Below are 15,844 nucleotides of genomic sequence, written 5' to 3'. Positions count from 1 at the left end.
TCTTGAAGACACATTGCTTGTAAAATACCAGCATCTGTCTCTCCAGCCCCTGAAATGGCTTAAAGCAGCAAAGTGCTGTTAGAACCAGCCACCTGCCTCTGTCTAAAGGGAACATGAGGGCTAGCTTAAAGCGGCAAAGTGTCATTTGACCCAGTCTCTCCCATTCTTTAAAGAGCTGTTTCAAACAGCATTTTGCTCTGCTTCTTTCAGCAGGAGGAAGACAGCAGTGGTACCCTCTCCCCCTCATCCTTAAATAAGAAGGGAAGGGGTTCCAAAACCTGTCCTCTTGCCCAACAGTTGGTATCACCAGCAACATCAGATAATGGGTGGGTGTAACTTGGGAAAAATGGAACCCCTTAAGTGACCCAGGGGCTGGCAGTTCCATACCCCTGCTCTACATTGTAGTTCTTCTACAAGACTAGAGCAAACAATCTTCACACAATCATCATAACCATTCTAGATCACATCTTTGTATTCCAATCAATACAAAAGCGGAGTGGTCAAACTGAGCTGAAGACTACGTATCTATAATCTGACCCTTACCTTCTCACAATATTTGTTTTATTGTGAGACAATCAATCCCAACCTTTAGTAATTACATCCTACATTTATTCTGAATTCAAACTTTTCCCCCCTTAGGCATTTCTTAATATACAATTTAAGGCATAATCATAGAATGAACTTGCAGAAATGCCCCACCACCATCACCAACGGCTGTTTACTTTGTTCTTCATAACAATGTTTTGGACTCTGAAAGTATTATGAAGCATATCCCTAAATCTACTAATTATTTCCCATTACGTTACATACTAGAAACATAGGAAGCTGCCCTATACCGGCTCAGACCATTAGTCCATCTAGCTCACTACTGTCTATGCTGATTGGCAGTGGCTCTCCAGAGTTTCATACAGGAGTCTTTCCCAGCCTTATAAGGAATGCCTGGGATTGAACCTAGGATCACTAGCACAACCCTTCTCAAGCTGTATGTAATGTGCTTACATTGAAACATGTTCAGTCCCAGGCTAGGCTCTTCCTGTTCTACTTCACTTTCTAATCTGAGTTTTAATTATTTTAACCTACTGTTTTTAATCATTTATTTGTTTTTCGTTTTTGTTTCATGTCTGCTCTTGCCCTGATTTTATGTTATAAACCACACTAGGAACTATTTGGTTGAAGGGCACTTGATATGTTAAATAAACCAGCCAACAAAAAAGAAAGTGGAACAAATAGTAAGATGTCACTTGTAGAAGGTTAGCTATTTCATGTGCATGCATGAGCAAAGTGATTGCGCTGTTCAAAAGTAAAGACCCTTTTGTAAGAAACAAGTTGTATTTATGACATCTGGATAGTTTGCCTTCTACTTAAATGGATGGCAACCCATTGTGAAATTGCTGTTACTGCACTGAAATAACAAAGCATGATGTTCCCATCATTATCTTCTTATTAGCCAGATTTCTACCAAATTACTAATTACCCAAAGTAAACAAGGCCTTCCTCCATTAAGCATGTAGGAAAGTGTGTATCTCAATCAGTAGGGCTATAAAATGGCATTTGCCTCCAAAGGTTCTAACTGGCATTTGCAAATGAATCTGTTTTCTAAAAAAAAAATTTAAAAAAATAATACATGAATACAGAATAGGGAAAGGAGATGGGTGGGCGTGGGTATAAGATTCTGTAGACTATGAAACTAACTACTACAATTTAACCGAATTCTCCCAATCTCCATGTAGTGATTTTGCCAGTTGCCATTTTTAAAATACTGACTTAGCTCAATTACAACTGTTCACTATCATACCTGGTAGATATCAGACAGGCTGCTGCTTCCAGAGTCGCTAGTGATACTACATCCTGAATGACTAGATGAAACGTGGGTCACCTGTGGGTGGAGACTGTCAGTAAGGTGCAGTTTTGTGAAATCTGCAGGAAGCTGTAGACAGAAACAGAAAAGGCATAATTAAATTGTGTACCTAGGCATTCACTTCATAAACATTTGAATGATTAACAGTACTCGTCAGTACTAAAACCATACAAAATTCATTAAGCAAATCCTTAAGGACAGAAGGGTTGAGAGGGTGTTTCAAATGTATGCTTTGTAAATATGTGACAAACATAAACATTACTATGGCTGTTGCTGTAAATGTTAAGAATGGAATATTACTTGCTAAGAACAAACCCTTTAGCGAGCATTTACTCATGATTCCCACTGGAACCATGTGAATGGTCTCAAAGGAATCAGTGGGAGTTACCATGACTATATTTAGGATGGTAGTCACTGGCTTTTGTGAGATGAACACCTGTTAATGCACAAATACTTGTGCCAAGTAGGGTTGAGGGAGCAATGCTTAAATATTGGAATATGTTTCAAACTTGTTTGATTCAGTTTTTAGAAACTAATGAGAAGTAGGAAAATATTACTTAATTTGTGAGGCAGAAATGCAAAACTATAGCTATGTATCATGCAACATGTAAGCGACCGAAATTGTGTTAAACAAAGAAAGCTCTGAAATTTCTATAGTCTGGTTTTTTTTATAAAAAAAAAACATGATGCTCATGGCTAGCATAACCTCTCAACTGCTATGTTGTTGTTGTTGTTTAAATACTTTTTTGGGGGGGTTGTACTATTTTTTTCTAAGCAGTAATCTGAAGTAACAAAGAAATAGTAAAAAAAATTATCTCTCTAACCCTTAATTGTTCATTCAGAACCTACATTGGTCAACTACAATCACCATTCATTTTATGCTTCTCCCATAGTTCACAAATTTCCAGAGGAACCAAAAGATACAGACCCCTGTGATGAATGCATACTTAATAAGAATTTGGAGGTAGTTTCCAAGCTTTAGGCATCCTTACCAATGGTTTTTCTGGAAAGTTCCCACACTCCAGACCCTCTCATGCAATTAGAATGAAAGTGGACAGGGGAGTGCATGGGACAGGAATAATAAACCTGCCTTTGCTATCTGCTCTAGCTACTTTCTTTGTTTCCAGTTCCCCTGTAGGAAATGAGCCAGCAGAAGATGGAGCTCAGCTAGATTAGTCTCTATTTGGTTGCCCTCTACCCAAACTACAGCTTTTAAAGAAGTTACAAGACACTACTGAAAAGCATGGCTCCAAAGAGCCACACAGTCCTCTTTAAATATTTCCACAGCTGAGCCTGAAGCCATTCAGCTGATATTGACAGTGGGAGGTTATGGAAGAAGCTACTACTTGTCAGCTAAGCACAATAGTAAGATCATTCCAAAGCACTTCCCCACTACTAGATTCTACTTTCGAAATGCAGAGCCTACATAAGATCACCGTTTCCACTGTAGAGAGCAACATCTCCCTACATCGCCTAATAAGAACACTTATACAATCTTGCACAACTCTAAAACTAATCTACCCTGCCTAGTTTTTCACTTAAGAATCTTATATTGTTTAACTAAATCATTGCACACACAAAATAACATCCATTAGTACAATGGAACTTCCCTTCTCCTACTCACCCTGCCCCCTCAAACATGCCCCCAGAGCAGATTTTGGGGTAGCGCAGGGAACAGGTGGTAAGTGAAAAGGAATGGAAAATTATGTTGCCTTTGCAGAAGTCATTCCACACATACACAATAATTTAGTTGGATACAACTCTAAACATCCACATGTTAAACTAAGTGCATAAAAACCCCACTCCTTGAACTGCTCATATGTAGACCTAAGACAAACCATGGCTAAGTGCAAACATGTGGGTTCCTCAAGAGGAGATTATGGCCACTTTGGTCTTGCTTTGGCCCTGCTGCACTGCAGCGAACTAATTCATGGCTTGGCTTCATGCTGCAAACAAGTTTTGTTCTTGGTTTATAACTCGTTGCTTGTCTGGAGAAAACAAACCACAAGCCATGGTTTAAATGAACACACTTGATAAATTCACAGCAGTGAGGCAGGACCAGATGAGGAGCAAATTAGCTACAATCTCCTTTCTGGGAGGCTGAACACACAAAGCCATGGTTTGGCGTACATACACACACACACACACACACAGAGAGAGAGAGAGAGAGAGAGAGAGAGAGAGAGAGAGAGAATATAGCTTCACAGGTCAAAACGCTTACAGAATACCATCACCATGTATAGAGAATACTACAATGTAGAGTTATGATTCGTGTGTGTGTGTGTGTGTGTAGGTGGCCACACCTCCAGTTGGTTTGTAGGCCCCAGAAAGTTGGCCAAGGTGGAATTAGCCCTACCCTCAAAAGAGGCTAGCCACCCTTGCTCTACAAATGTTCTTCTTTTTTCTGGTATTCAGGACTGCTCTTTTGTTCTTTTGTCTCTATCAAAGCCAGATTCCAAAAACTAAAGCAGAATTACACGGTGCTGTTAAACACTGATCTAGGAAGCACCATTTTGTACTAATTAAAACTAGCATACTGATGAAGAGTATTACCCAAGAGTCATTTATGGGGTGGGGAAAATGGGGAAAAATAACAGAATACAGAAGTGTTTGTTAAAAGTAGCCTAGAGAATATGGATGCAGAAATGTGAATTTGTGATTGTCACTATAGTTCACAGTTACTGTACTTTAGTTTTATTCCACCAAAAAAGAGAATAGTCAGTTACAATTCTAAAGTGATTGTGATTAAATATTTAGGAAAACAAATTATGACCCATTCTAAAGCAGCAATTTCTCAATGTTAAAGCTCATCAGTATTTCAATAGGAAATTGTAAGGAATAACTGGGTCTCTTACTTAAGGAAAGTATGAAAGGGCCATTGAAATGCTCTGTTAGTCATCATTTCTGAGTGACCTTATAAAGAATCATAACTATGGCTGACACAGATTAACAAAGTCCAAAGACAAAGGCATTTCAAGGTCCTGTGGTAAATTATTAAAATAGATTTTCTATATTGTTTCAATTCTACAAAGCTAACATAAATACATTTTTTAAGTGTACTGTTCTGGAATCTTGACTATACCACAGGGTTGTCATACACTATTCCCTCTCAGGCCCTTTCCAGCAATACGATTGTAACACTGAGCTACTTTGCAGAGTGGAGGTAACTCACACATTCGCAGCCACATCACCCCCTATAATATGATACAATATTGGACTTCGTTGTGCAGGCCATTTTTTTCAATCTGCCTTTGCTGCTAACCATTTTGTTTTGGGGTGCCCAGTTACATCACTAAAATCCTTTGTATTGTGAGGATAACATGGTGAGGGAGAAAATAATGTATGCCTCATTGAGATCACTGGAGTAAAGCTGGGATATAAAATGAATAAACAAAATTAACAAATGTACTTCAGCCACCCACCCCCAGTCCATTTCCCAACAAACTCTCTTTGCCTGTTACTCTCACTCAGCAATCTATTAAACTCCCAGGCTTCTCTCAAAACAGTTTAGTAATGAGTATGTGAAGAGACTATGCAAAAGCCTTTGACTGTGTCGACCACAGCAAACTATGGCAAGTTCTTAAAGAAATGGGAGTGCCTGATCACCTCATCTGTCTCCTGAGAAATCTCTATGTGGGACAAGAAGCTACAGTTAGAACTGGATATGGAACAACTGATTGGTTCAAAATTGGGAAAGGAGTACGACAAGGCTGTATTTTGTCTCCCTGCTTATTTAATTTATATGCAGAATACATCATGCGAAAGGCTGGGCTGGATGAATCCCAAGCTGGAATTAAGATTGCCGGAAGAAATATCAACAACCTCAGATATGCAGATGACACAACCTTGATGGCAGAAAGTGAGGAGGAATTAAAGAACCTTTTAATGAGGGTGAAAGAGGAGAGCGCAAAATATGGTCTGAAGCTCAATATCAAAAAAACGAAGATCATGGCCACTGGTCCCATCACCTCCTGGCAAATAGAAGGGGAAGAAATGGAGGCAGTGAGAGATTTTACTTTCTTGGGCTCCATGATCACTGCAGATGGTGACAGCAGCCACGAAATTAAAAGACGCCTGCTTCTTGGGAGAAGGGCAATGACAGGCCTAGACAGCATCTTGAGAAGTAGAGATGTCACCTTGCCAACAAAGGTCCGTATAGTTAAAGCCATGGTCTTCCCAGTAGTGATGTATGGAAGTGGGAGCTGGACCATAAAGAAGGCTGATCGCCAAAGAATTGATGCTTTTGAATTATGGTGCTGGAGAAGACTCTTGAGAGTCCCATGGACGGCAAGAAGATCAAATGCATCCATTCTTAAGGAAATCAGACCTGAGTGCTCACTGGAAGGACAGATCATGAAGCTGAGGCTCCAGTACTTTGGCCACCTCATGAGAAGAGAAGACTCCCTGGAGAAGACACTGATGCTGGGAAAGATGGAGGGCACAAGGAGAAGGGGGCGACAGAGGACGAGATGGTTGGATAGTGTTTTCGAGGTTACCAGCATGAGTTTGACCAAACTGCGGGAGGTAGTGGAGGACAGAGGTGCCTGGCGTGCTCTGGTCCATGGGGTCACGAAGAGTCGGACACGACTAAACGACTAAACAACAACATGTGAAGAGACACCCTTCTGAATTCCTATTGCCCAACATTAGCCATAAAAATGCATTTTAAACAAAGATTACAAATATTTTATGCAACTCATGGGTAATAATGACACTTACTAGACATTCCTCTTGACCTAACACAACAAACTATTTCCCCAAAGTCACAGTACAGAGATATATTTCCCCCTAAACAACCCCAGCAAAGTCTGTAGAAGAAAACACACATATCTTGCCAACTTTTGAGCATCAAAAGTCAAGTGGTTAACAAAATCAGAACAGTTTCTTATCCTTTCTATCCCCAAATCGGCATGAACCATCCTCAAGCTTACCTTTCCTATGATGCCAAATTTCAAATCAATCCATTGAACTATTTTCTAACTGTACTGTCTTCCCTCCCCCAAAAAATTATCATTATAATGGCAGGATTCAATATAGCTGGTTCACACTTAACATAGTGTCAATACTGTGGCCCTATAAATCCTGACAAGTGATGGTTAACACTTCATGCATCTGTTTTTTTTAAAAATCTATAATTTATTTTGAACAAATTACATCCTCACAAGAATACAACTAGAAATGCAAAAATGAGGGAGGGGCAGATTTTAAGAAAGAGGGAAAGAAGAAATGAAATAAAATTGCAGACCAAGTAATAATACAAAGGCTTTGCACAATGTACTACAGTAAGCAACATTAGGCACAAGGTTGTCATAACAATACTGTAATTCAAACAGTAATAATAATATAATTATATTTTCTTGTTCTTCCAGGTGTGTGAGGGAGTGTTATTCAATACCTCTTTACTCAAGAAACAATATTACCACATTCAAAGATATACAAAGGCTGGAAGTTATCTCTTATTAGCAAAATCAACAAAGTCATGTATCAGTTGAAGTGGACTGCAGCCCACAAAAGTACACTGTCATACTGGTCTTTATTAGTTTTGCAGCCTCTTTTTTCTTTCTGCTCCTATAGACCAACACAGTGACCTGTCTCAAAGTTGTTCACACAGAAATGCCAACACACATTCAGCACTCTTGCTACCAAAATGTTTTCCCCTCAAATGGCTACACTGGCATTCTGTCTATCCTTACCTTCAAGTTCCCTTCATAGCCTTGCCTCCCATATCTCACATTTCTAATATTCCAATACATCCCTCCCCATGATATTCTCTCAAGCACCACCAACATCCAAAGATCTCCTGCTCCTTCAGTGGCAACCTCCTCTCCTTGCTGCACTGTATGTTTGGAATTTCCTTCAATGATACCAGCATGATGTCAGCTCTCTGACTTCATAAAAACAACATATGAGGACACCTCATTAGTTACTCCTGTCCTAACTATAGATCAGCCTGTAAGGAAGCCTAAGCACATGTGACCAAAATAATCACATAATGCTTCCCTATTAATTTCTGGAATTATTGAACACTGCCAGTTGAACAATAAAATCTAGGTTAAAAACAAGGTTTGCAGTTATTCGTCTTATACACTTCTTATTTCAAGGTAATTCATTTTCTTTCCTAACCAAGTGAAACATTGGAGGAAATATTAGTTGTATGGTTCAGTGATTTACAGGGCGGCAGTCAATATACCTAATTACAGAATAATGAACTGATTTCTATTGATTTCATTTATAGACATGATGCACAAGGACATGCCCAACATAGTGTTAAATCTAACAGACAGTTTACACTGGAATGTAACTAATTAGTGCTTTATGTTTGTATAGTTTTAGACAGCATGGAGTAGTTACTATAATTTCACATATATACCCTTCCACATCTGCTCTACAAACAAACTGTGGGGCAATATGCTACCCATAAAGATCAGTGGACACACCAACTAAACTGCTCATTTACATAATAAGCATTATTTCATAGTTTTTGTTCATATATTACAGAAATAAGGGTAATTTCCAACAACAACTTCATGGGTCAAGTAAAAACTAAGTTACAAGTCGGGGGGTGTGGTGTGCGCGTGCGTACACACGCACACACACATTCAAGATTCATAATATATCTTGAAATAGGCAACTTAAGACAACAAATCTAGATGATGATTTATTCTCAAAAAAGAGGTACGTGTTAGAATAAAAAATGATTTCAAATACAAAGTATTACAACAACTGCATTAGTATCGATTGTTGGTGCCCTGTGTGAAATAAGTTAGCAGGGACTAAAACTTTTCCTGTACTTACTCCAACTTTACAGAACAATCTTCTAAAGTGCCCAATGAAATCAAGGAGTACCTGTTGCTATAGCTGCTTTGACGCTAAACAGGTATGGTTTGCTTGATGCTAGGTTGGAAAACCACAGGAAGCCACATTTAAGTTGTTCCAAGCTTCCAAAAGAAGACCGGAACCCATGTAAAGTAAATAGCATGATTGTCAGGCTATGGCTGTCAAATAAAATGGCTAATTTTGAGTCTTGACCTCACTGGCTAAAAAGATCTTCATTCTTGTCATTGTACCCTTTACTGGCACCACCACTTGCTTCATACAACCGATTGCCTATGCTAAATGGAACCTATTAACCTTTTAACATATATAAGATGCTAAGCAAACATAGAAACCATAGGAACCATAGAATTCTGCTATCTTCTACTTCTAGGATATTAGAGGAGTTCTTATATTCAAGTGCACATGTTCAGCTACAATCAAATGGAGTTAAGCAGCTCCCAACCTCTGTGCTGGATTATTGCATCTGAGTTTGTGTATAGTAATCTGTTTCTTGTGATTTATTATTCACTGGTTTCCAATTACTCATCTCCCTGGAATCCTGAGATCAAGCAATTGTCTCTATGTATTATTGTAAAAAATTCCTTATTGGCCAGGTATTATAAAGTCATATTTTACAGTGGGAAACATAAAGATAAATGTTATGAACCACATCTCAAAAAGTCATTAACAGAGCTTTTTTGAGATCCTCCAATGCCTTTACAAAGAGAAAGTGACGACGTGAGCAGGTATCATAGCATTCTAAAAAGCGACAGGTGATGTTTGAAAAATGAGGTGGAAGCAGTATGATCAGATCTGCTGGGAAAGGGAGTTCCTGGCTGAAGCTGCTGGACAGTGGAAAGGCATTAAAAAGCTCCAACTGGTATCCCATCGAGTTATTCTATGCAATCTACAGAGGTATTAACAATTAAAATATTAAATATATAATGAGCAACTACAAGGGAAAGCTAAGGGTGGTATTCAACCAAGTTTTACTCAAACCCATTGAAGTTAATGGACCTAACTTAGTTATGTTCATTAATTTCAATGGGTTTCATCTGAGTAAAACTTAGTTCAATATCACCCTAAAATTGCAGCAAATAACTTATTTTGTAAAACTCACTTTGAAATAAATTTATTTATCAATAAATAGCTCTGCATTTTAAATTCAAAACATACCTGAATTTCTTATCATTAAAAAGTTTCTAAATTTAGATTGCAACACTCTAACAGTGGGTGGAAATAGAAAAGGGCCTCTCTAGCCTCTTTTAATTCTTGCACTGTAGGCAGGGCATCCAAGCATGCTATTGCAGCCCAGCCCCAACAGTCTATGTGAACAGGTAAATACATTACTGGCTCCACAGGTCACCTGGATCCTACCAAGTTGAAAGCTACAGTACCCCTGATGGCCATCTGTTGTTAATCTGGAGATCCCATAAACACTAGTGTTTATCAGCCAATTCTTGGCCAGCACACCAAAGTTAATTGGGTCCTTTAACCAGGGGTCAAAATTTGCTCATTAGCAACTCAGTTCAATGGGGATTAAACATGACCAGTAATAAAGACCACAGATTCAAGTCTAGAACTAAAATAAATCAGTCAGCTTATTGGTGTCCAATGCTTCTTTCAAAGCATATTATTATCTCTATATGGAAGATAATGATACTCTGAACTTTGAACCACAGCATAGGAACATAAAAACAATGTAGTACTGCAAAAATAAAATATACTAAGAATTGTATAAGAACAACATTAAAATAGCTTTAAGAAAGCAATCCTTTCTTAATTGACGATTTGGCCTCCTTTTGACTTATTCCAGCCCATCTAGTTGTGAAACAGAATTTCTCACATATTAGCATTTTGGAATAAAGTTCAGTTACCCATCCATGGCTGTGAGCCAGGATCCTGTGGGTTTCAGCTGAGTGAAAACACATGAAGCAAAGTTGAACAGACAGCAAGTGGAGGGAGTTGGGGAGAATGTTTCTTGGTAAAAGTATGATGCTGTTTTTAAATTTACCATCATCTAAGATGCTAACATCTCACATGAAGTGTTAGAACCTTAAGCCTAGGTTATGGGTGCAACAATGGAATGTCTAGGCACACTTTTTTATAACAAAAATACAAAGCTGAAAATGAATGAACTGCAGCTAAAATATTAATTTTTCACATGGTCTAGGCCTTCACCTGCCCACCCACCTAATATTCTTAAGAGGGTATCTTCTCCAGTCTTCAGAGAGTAGCTGGAAGTGGGGAGGCAGAAAAAGGTCCTCCTTTCCCTCTACTTTGCAATTTTAATCTGAAATCTTAAGCACAGTACTGCGCTCAAGAGCTCAGAAACTGCTCACGCTAATGAAATTCCCTGTTGCAAGATGTGCCTAGAACAATGGGAGTTTCGAGCACTACTCACATGACTACTGAGAATCAGCAAAAGTTCCCAATCAGCAAAAGCATGTCAAAATGTTGCAAAGCTTATTTTCTTTCATCCATTTTGATCCATCATGGCTGCTCTACTGTTTGCTGAAAATTGCTGTAGTTGATGGTTATGTACTTAGTTGGGTTCTGAGTAACATCTGCAGGGTAATTGTACAGAGATATGAGCATCATTTTCCTCTGTCTGCAAACTACCCAAGTGGTGCAGGGAAGGTACCTAAGCATTGCTGTCAATTCCCTAATTTGAGATGGATGGTGCCTTAGCATTACCATTGGCTATTTGAAAAGGAGCTGTGAATATAGGCATGTTTTTAAGATTATCAATTCTGGCAGAAGTAAAAACTAGGCAAATTTGTTTTAGTTTAAAAATACTATCTCACCAAATATTTTTCCTACATCTACAATGAGTTTCCTACTTTCCTGTAGTAGTAAAAGTAGGAGGAACACAAATCTGTTCATTAATGCATTGCATTGCCTGTTTTTTAAAGTATATGTCTAGCAGAACAACATTGTCTGGCAAACATCCTCTGCCAAGGAAAATGGCAAGAACATTGATTTCCATGTATCTATTTATTTAAAAACCACCCTTCAAGAGATTCAAGATAGTATAGAAAAGAGCAAATAAAAGCTAATTCAGAAATATATAGATGCAATTGTAAACCAACAAATAAATATAAAGGACAATAATGCATCAACAACAATTAAAACCTAAAAAGGCAAAGATAATCTAAAATTAAGACATGAGTTTACTGGTATGGGAAGAGACATTCCTTCAAGTATTTAGCCCAAACCAGTTAAGACTTTTTAAGGTAAATATAGCATCTTAAGTTGGGTTCAGAAGTAAATAGAGTACCAATGACATAACGCATGGTTGCGATTCAACATTTTTGTGCACTATAGGGATGTGTTATATTTCTTCAGCATGACAAGTTTTAACTGCCAAATTGATAGCCCAACTCTTATATGGTGTTCAGATTTTGATTTTGAATTCAAGTGTTGAAAAAGTTTGTTCAAGGCTCTTAAGGGCTATGTTTGGTGTCCCAAACTATGTATCAGCAGCAGCAGCAGTCCTGAGCTTAGAGATGAGGTTTGAATTCTAGAGTGAAGAGAGGAGGCAGAGATTAGCTCTGACTAGAAGGTCAGATAATTATTTTCCCCACCCTTCAGGAACCAAATTGCAAAGGTGAATGGGGACTTCCCATAAGTCAGTCCCGGGCTATCACAATGATGTTGGGTAACTCTTTTTGCCCGCATGGACACCAATGATCAACTGATTGCTGGGTCTTGTGAAGCCCCTTGCAAAACACTCAGCAATATCCAACACAGATGATTGTCAAGTCATGCAAACCACTGTGCACAGCACTCTGCACAAAGCTGTGTTGCTGATTGGTGTTGCATGCAAACACTTAATAAATAATAATAATAATAATAATTACTTACATGCTGCCCATCTGACTGGGTTGCCCCAGTCACTCTGGGCGGCTCCCAACAAAAAACAGTAAAAAAAATACAACATCAAACACTAAAAACTTCCCTGAACAGGGCTGCCTTCAGATGAACCAGGTATTTACATACACCACAATCTGATGCCATATTTAACATCAGATGCAGGGCAGGTAGTTGTGTCTTGGTTGAAGTGTCTTCATAGGCTAAATGGGAAGACCTAGCAGACCCATGTAGGGCCACAAGCCAAAGGTTTCTTGCCCCAGCTACAGAGTCAAAAACTCAGTGCTAATGTCCCCCTATTATCTCACACAGCTACCTATCTTCGGTTCATGTAGACCAGTTTGCAAGTACATAGATGAAGTTGCTAAGTAACAAAATCTGTGTTACGGTTTCTCTGTCACAGCTTCAAGCTAGATCTTTTATTAAATAAATAGGCTTCCAAAACCTATTTTCGATAGTCAAGATGACTTGTTCAGCTTTGGTATTTGGCATTTCCAGTACATCTGTTAATTCTCAGACAAAATATCCACTGAACTTAAGCATAACAAAATACAGGAGGGCATTCCTATCCTGCATGTTTCAGTGTGATACCTTCAGCTCTTATGGAGAGGATATTTAGGGTAACACCCTACTCTTATAAGTGATGTCTTTCTTCCTCAGAAGAAATAGAAACCTTCATCCATGTTTTGTAACTTTTATAGAGGTCTCCGGAAAGAGTTGATTGATTCAGTAACCATTTTGTATCTTTGAAGATTGCCTGCACATTACATTTCTCTTCTCTCTGATACAAATAAGAGTATTACAGGATCTGTAGCTAAATTCCTGTCGAGAGAAATGAAGACATGAGGTAATATCTTACCTAAATCAATGTGACCTTACTTTCCATAACATACAATACACCTATTTTACCTTATTTGCATGTTAATAGATGCATAAGTTTTATTGTGAGGTCTCTTGACTAGCTCAGTCAACTGAGTCATTGACAACTCAATGTAGTTGTAGATGGAGTATTAATTCTTTGTCTGTACCCATCAGAATTAAACCAGCTGAGCCCTGAACTAATCAAAGCTTCTGGGTCATCTTTAATGAGCTAGCCATAAATGTATGCAGACGACTGCAATAAAATTATATGTTGAAAGCAGTTTGGATCATAGGTGCCCCTGAACTTGCTAATGTGGCTGTGAACTAAATGAGTAAGTTAAGAGAAGGCTCCCATGAAACTCCACTCAACAGCAGCTGAATCCGAAAGAAGCAGCCATCCTGTGGAAACCTAACCTGAAGAGCAGAGAGCCAATAGTCACCCAGAATGACCCCACAGTTGCATCAGTGCTGCATAAATCTATTTATTTAGCAGTTTTAGCCACAACTGAGGACACTGTGACTAGCTGGGTCAATGAAGCTTTTGACTTACTAAACAGATGCCTCACCCTACCTACAACAAACTATTTTGGAAGCACACCAGATTTCAAACACAATGTATAAGGAGGTCTGAAGACCCGCCATTTATAAGGAATGATGTTAAGAGTAGAAATCCCAATGAACTTCTCCATGTTTGGGCTCAGAAAGAGATGATAGTTCTTCAAGCCCACATATTTTCCAGTTCAATTAAAATCTGTGCTAAAAAAACCCAAGTAAGTTTGTGCACCACCTACCCACCTGCCCCCCTTACTACCAAGAAATCCTTCCTCACCCCCAAGATCCAGTGGTAGCAGCCGTACATGGAAAGGGGAATTAGGTCTGACCCTCTCTCCATGCTTTCTGTCCACCTAATACTCTGCAACCTCCAAGACAAAAAGCAGTGGCCATGAGGAAGAGATAGCATGCCATGCTCACTGCCAAATCAATAAATTATAAGTATGTAAGATTGTATTTTGGACAGAAGAGATGAGTAAATGGGTTGGCTAACAGCCTTCCTGCAATTCCCTAAGTGAGTCTGTTGCCTTCAGGTGCACTGTCCTACTGACATCAACACTGGCAACAGGACAGTGCACCTGAAGGCAACAGACTCACTTAGGGAATTGCAGGAAGGCTGTGAGGCACACATTGCTTTGTCCTTCAACATGCATTGCTTCTCTCTGCCTCCCATCACCTGCCACCTGAGGCAGTTACCTCACGCTGGTCTGAACTTCCAATATTTGTTCTTCCGGGGGGGGGGGGAGTCCCATCCCCTCTGCCACGTAAATGCACATGTTCACAATTTTGCATGCCTAAAAACCCCACCAACATTTTACATCATTGCAGATTAGTTCAGCTCACTAACATACAATAGCTTAGTTTTGTATTCCCAAGACAATATAATGCAAATTTACTGAAGCAAACTTGCATGAGCATTAGTATATAAACGATAGAAGCATTACGTAAGGCTAAAAAGGGTGAAACCTCAAAAGGTTGCGGAAGGCAAAAAAAAATTATTTTACAGCATACTGTGTCCAATGCATTTCAGCTCATCACCCCTGGAACAACATGGATAAAACAATGCATTCTAAGTGAACTGCAATGTGGAATAAGATCTGCTGGCTCCTGAAGAGGCTGACATGCTGAAATGATAGGGAATACTATATTATTTTGCTTCCAGCATTGTTCCGGGTCTTCAGAGATTCCTCTTTGGTGGGACGGGAAGCTTCTTGTCCCTTAGGTGCCACCCTTCTTTTTTCTGTTGGCGTTATGAATAAACCAAGTGGCACAATCATTGCAAAGTTGCTTTGAGACAGTTTAACTTGGCCAGTTTGTTTTAAATCAGGGTGAGGAACCTATGGCCCAAGAGCCAAAGTCTCTCCACAGGCCTGCTTCAGGTCCTCCTTGGGTATTTTTGCCTGAAAGGAATGTGTCCTTGAGCTCTGATAATGCCTCTTACTTCTCTGGATGGAAGATTGTGTGTGTGCACGTGTGCGAGCGCATGTGCCTACTGTACAAGGGTAAAATTTGCGTGTATTGCTCTGCCCAGTGTTACCTTTACCTTCCTCTGGCATGAAGTTTGTCTAGAAGAGAATGTTGCCCTCAGAATGAAAAAGTTTCTCCACCTCTGTTCAAAACGGAGCTAAACAATTTGATAAACAAACAAAAAACTCCAAAGAGCTGTGTCACCAAGCTTCTCTCTCTCTCTTTGCATCCAAACACCTGCAGGAAAGGCCCATGAGCGTGCTGCTTTTACATGGCAAAAGTAGTGCCACTAATATTTGGGTGCCTGAGAGAAGCTTAATATCCATATTACCTTCCAAACTACTATAGGACAAAAATTCTTATTCGAATGAGTGTCATGTATGTCACAAATAATGGAAGGGGGAATGTGTTAATTCA

At 39.2% G+C, this 15,844-nt stretch overlaps 1 protein-coding gene across 8 annotated transcripts in view; it reads right to left on the bottom strand.

Moving 5' to 3' along the window:
* Positions 1-15,844, bottom strand: part of RAPGEF2 (Rap guanine nucleotide exchange factor 2) — a 164,672-nt gene that overhangs the window by 42,304 nt on the left and 106,524 nt on the right. For 7 of the 8 annotated variants that reach the window (XM_028743032.2, XM_028743030.2, XM_028743028.2 and 4 more), the window contains one exon: positions 1,796-1,927. The exons of the other annotated variant lie outside the window; for it this stretch is intronic. In XM_028743032.2, coding sequence (XP_028598865.1) covers positions 1,796-1,927 — 132 coding nt within the window. The remainder of the gene's footprint in view (positions 1-1,795; positions 1,928-15,844) is intronic. 8 annotated transcript variants of the gene reach the window in all.

This window comes from Podarcis muralis, chromosome 9 (assembly GCF_964188315.1).
Source record: "Podarcis muralis chromosome 9, rPodMur119.hap1.1, whole genome shotgun sequence".
Taxonomy (NCBI): Eukaryota; Metazoa; Chordata; class Lepidosauria; order Squamata; family Lacertidae; genus Podarcis; species Podarcis muralis.
This window is presented reverse-complemented; position numbering and strand designations above follow the sequence as displayed.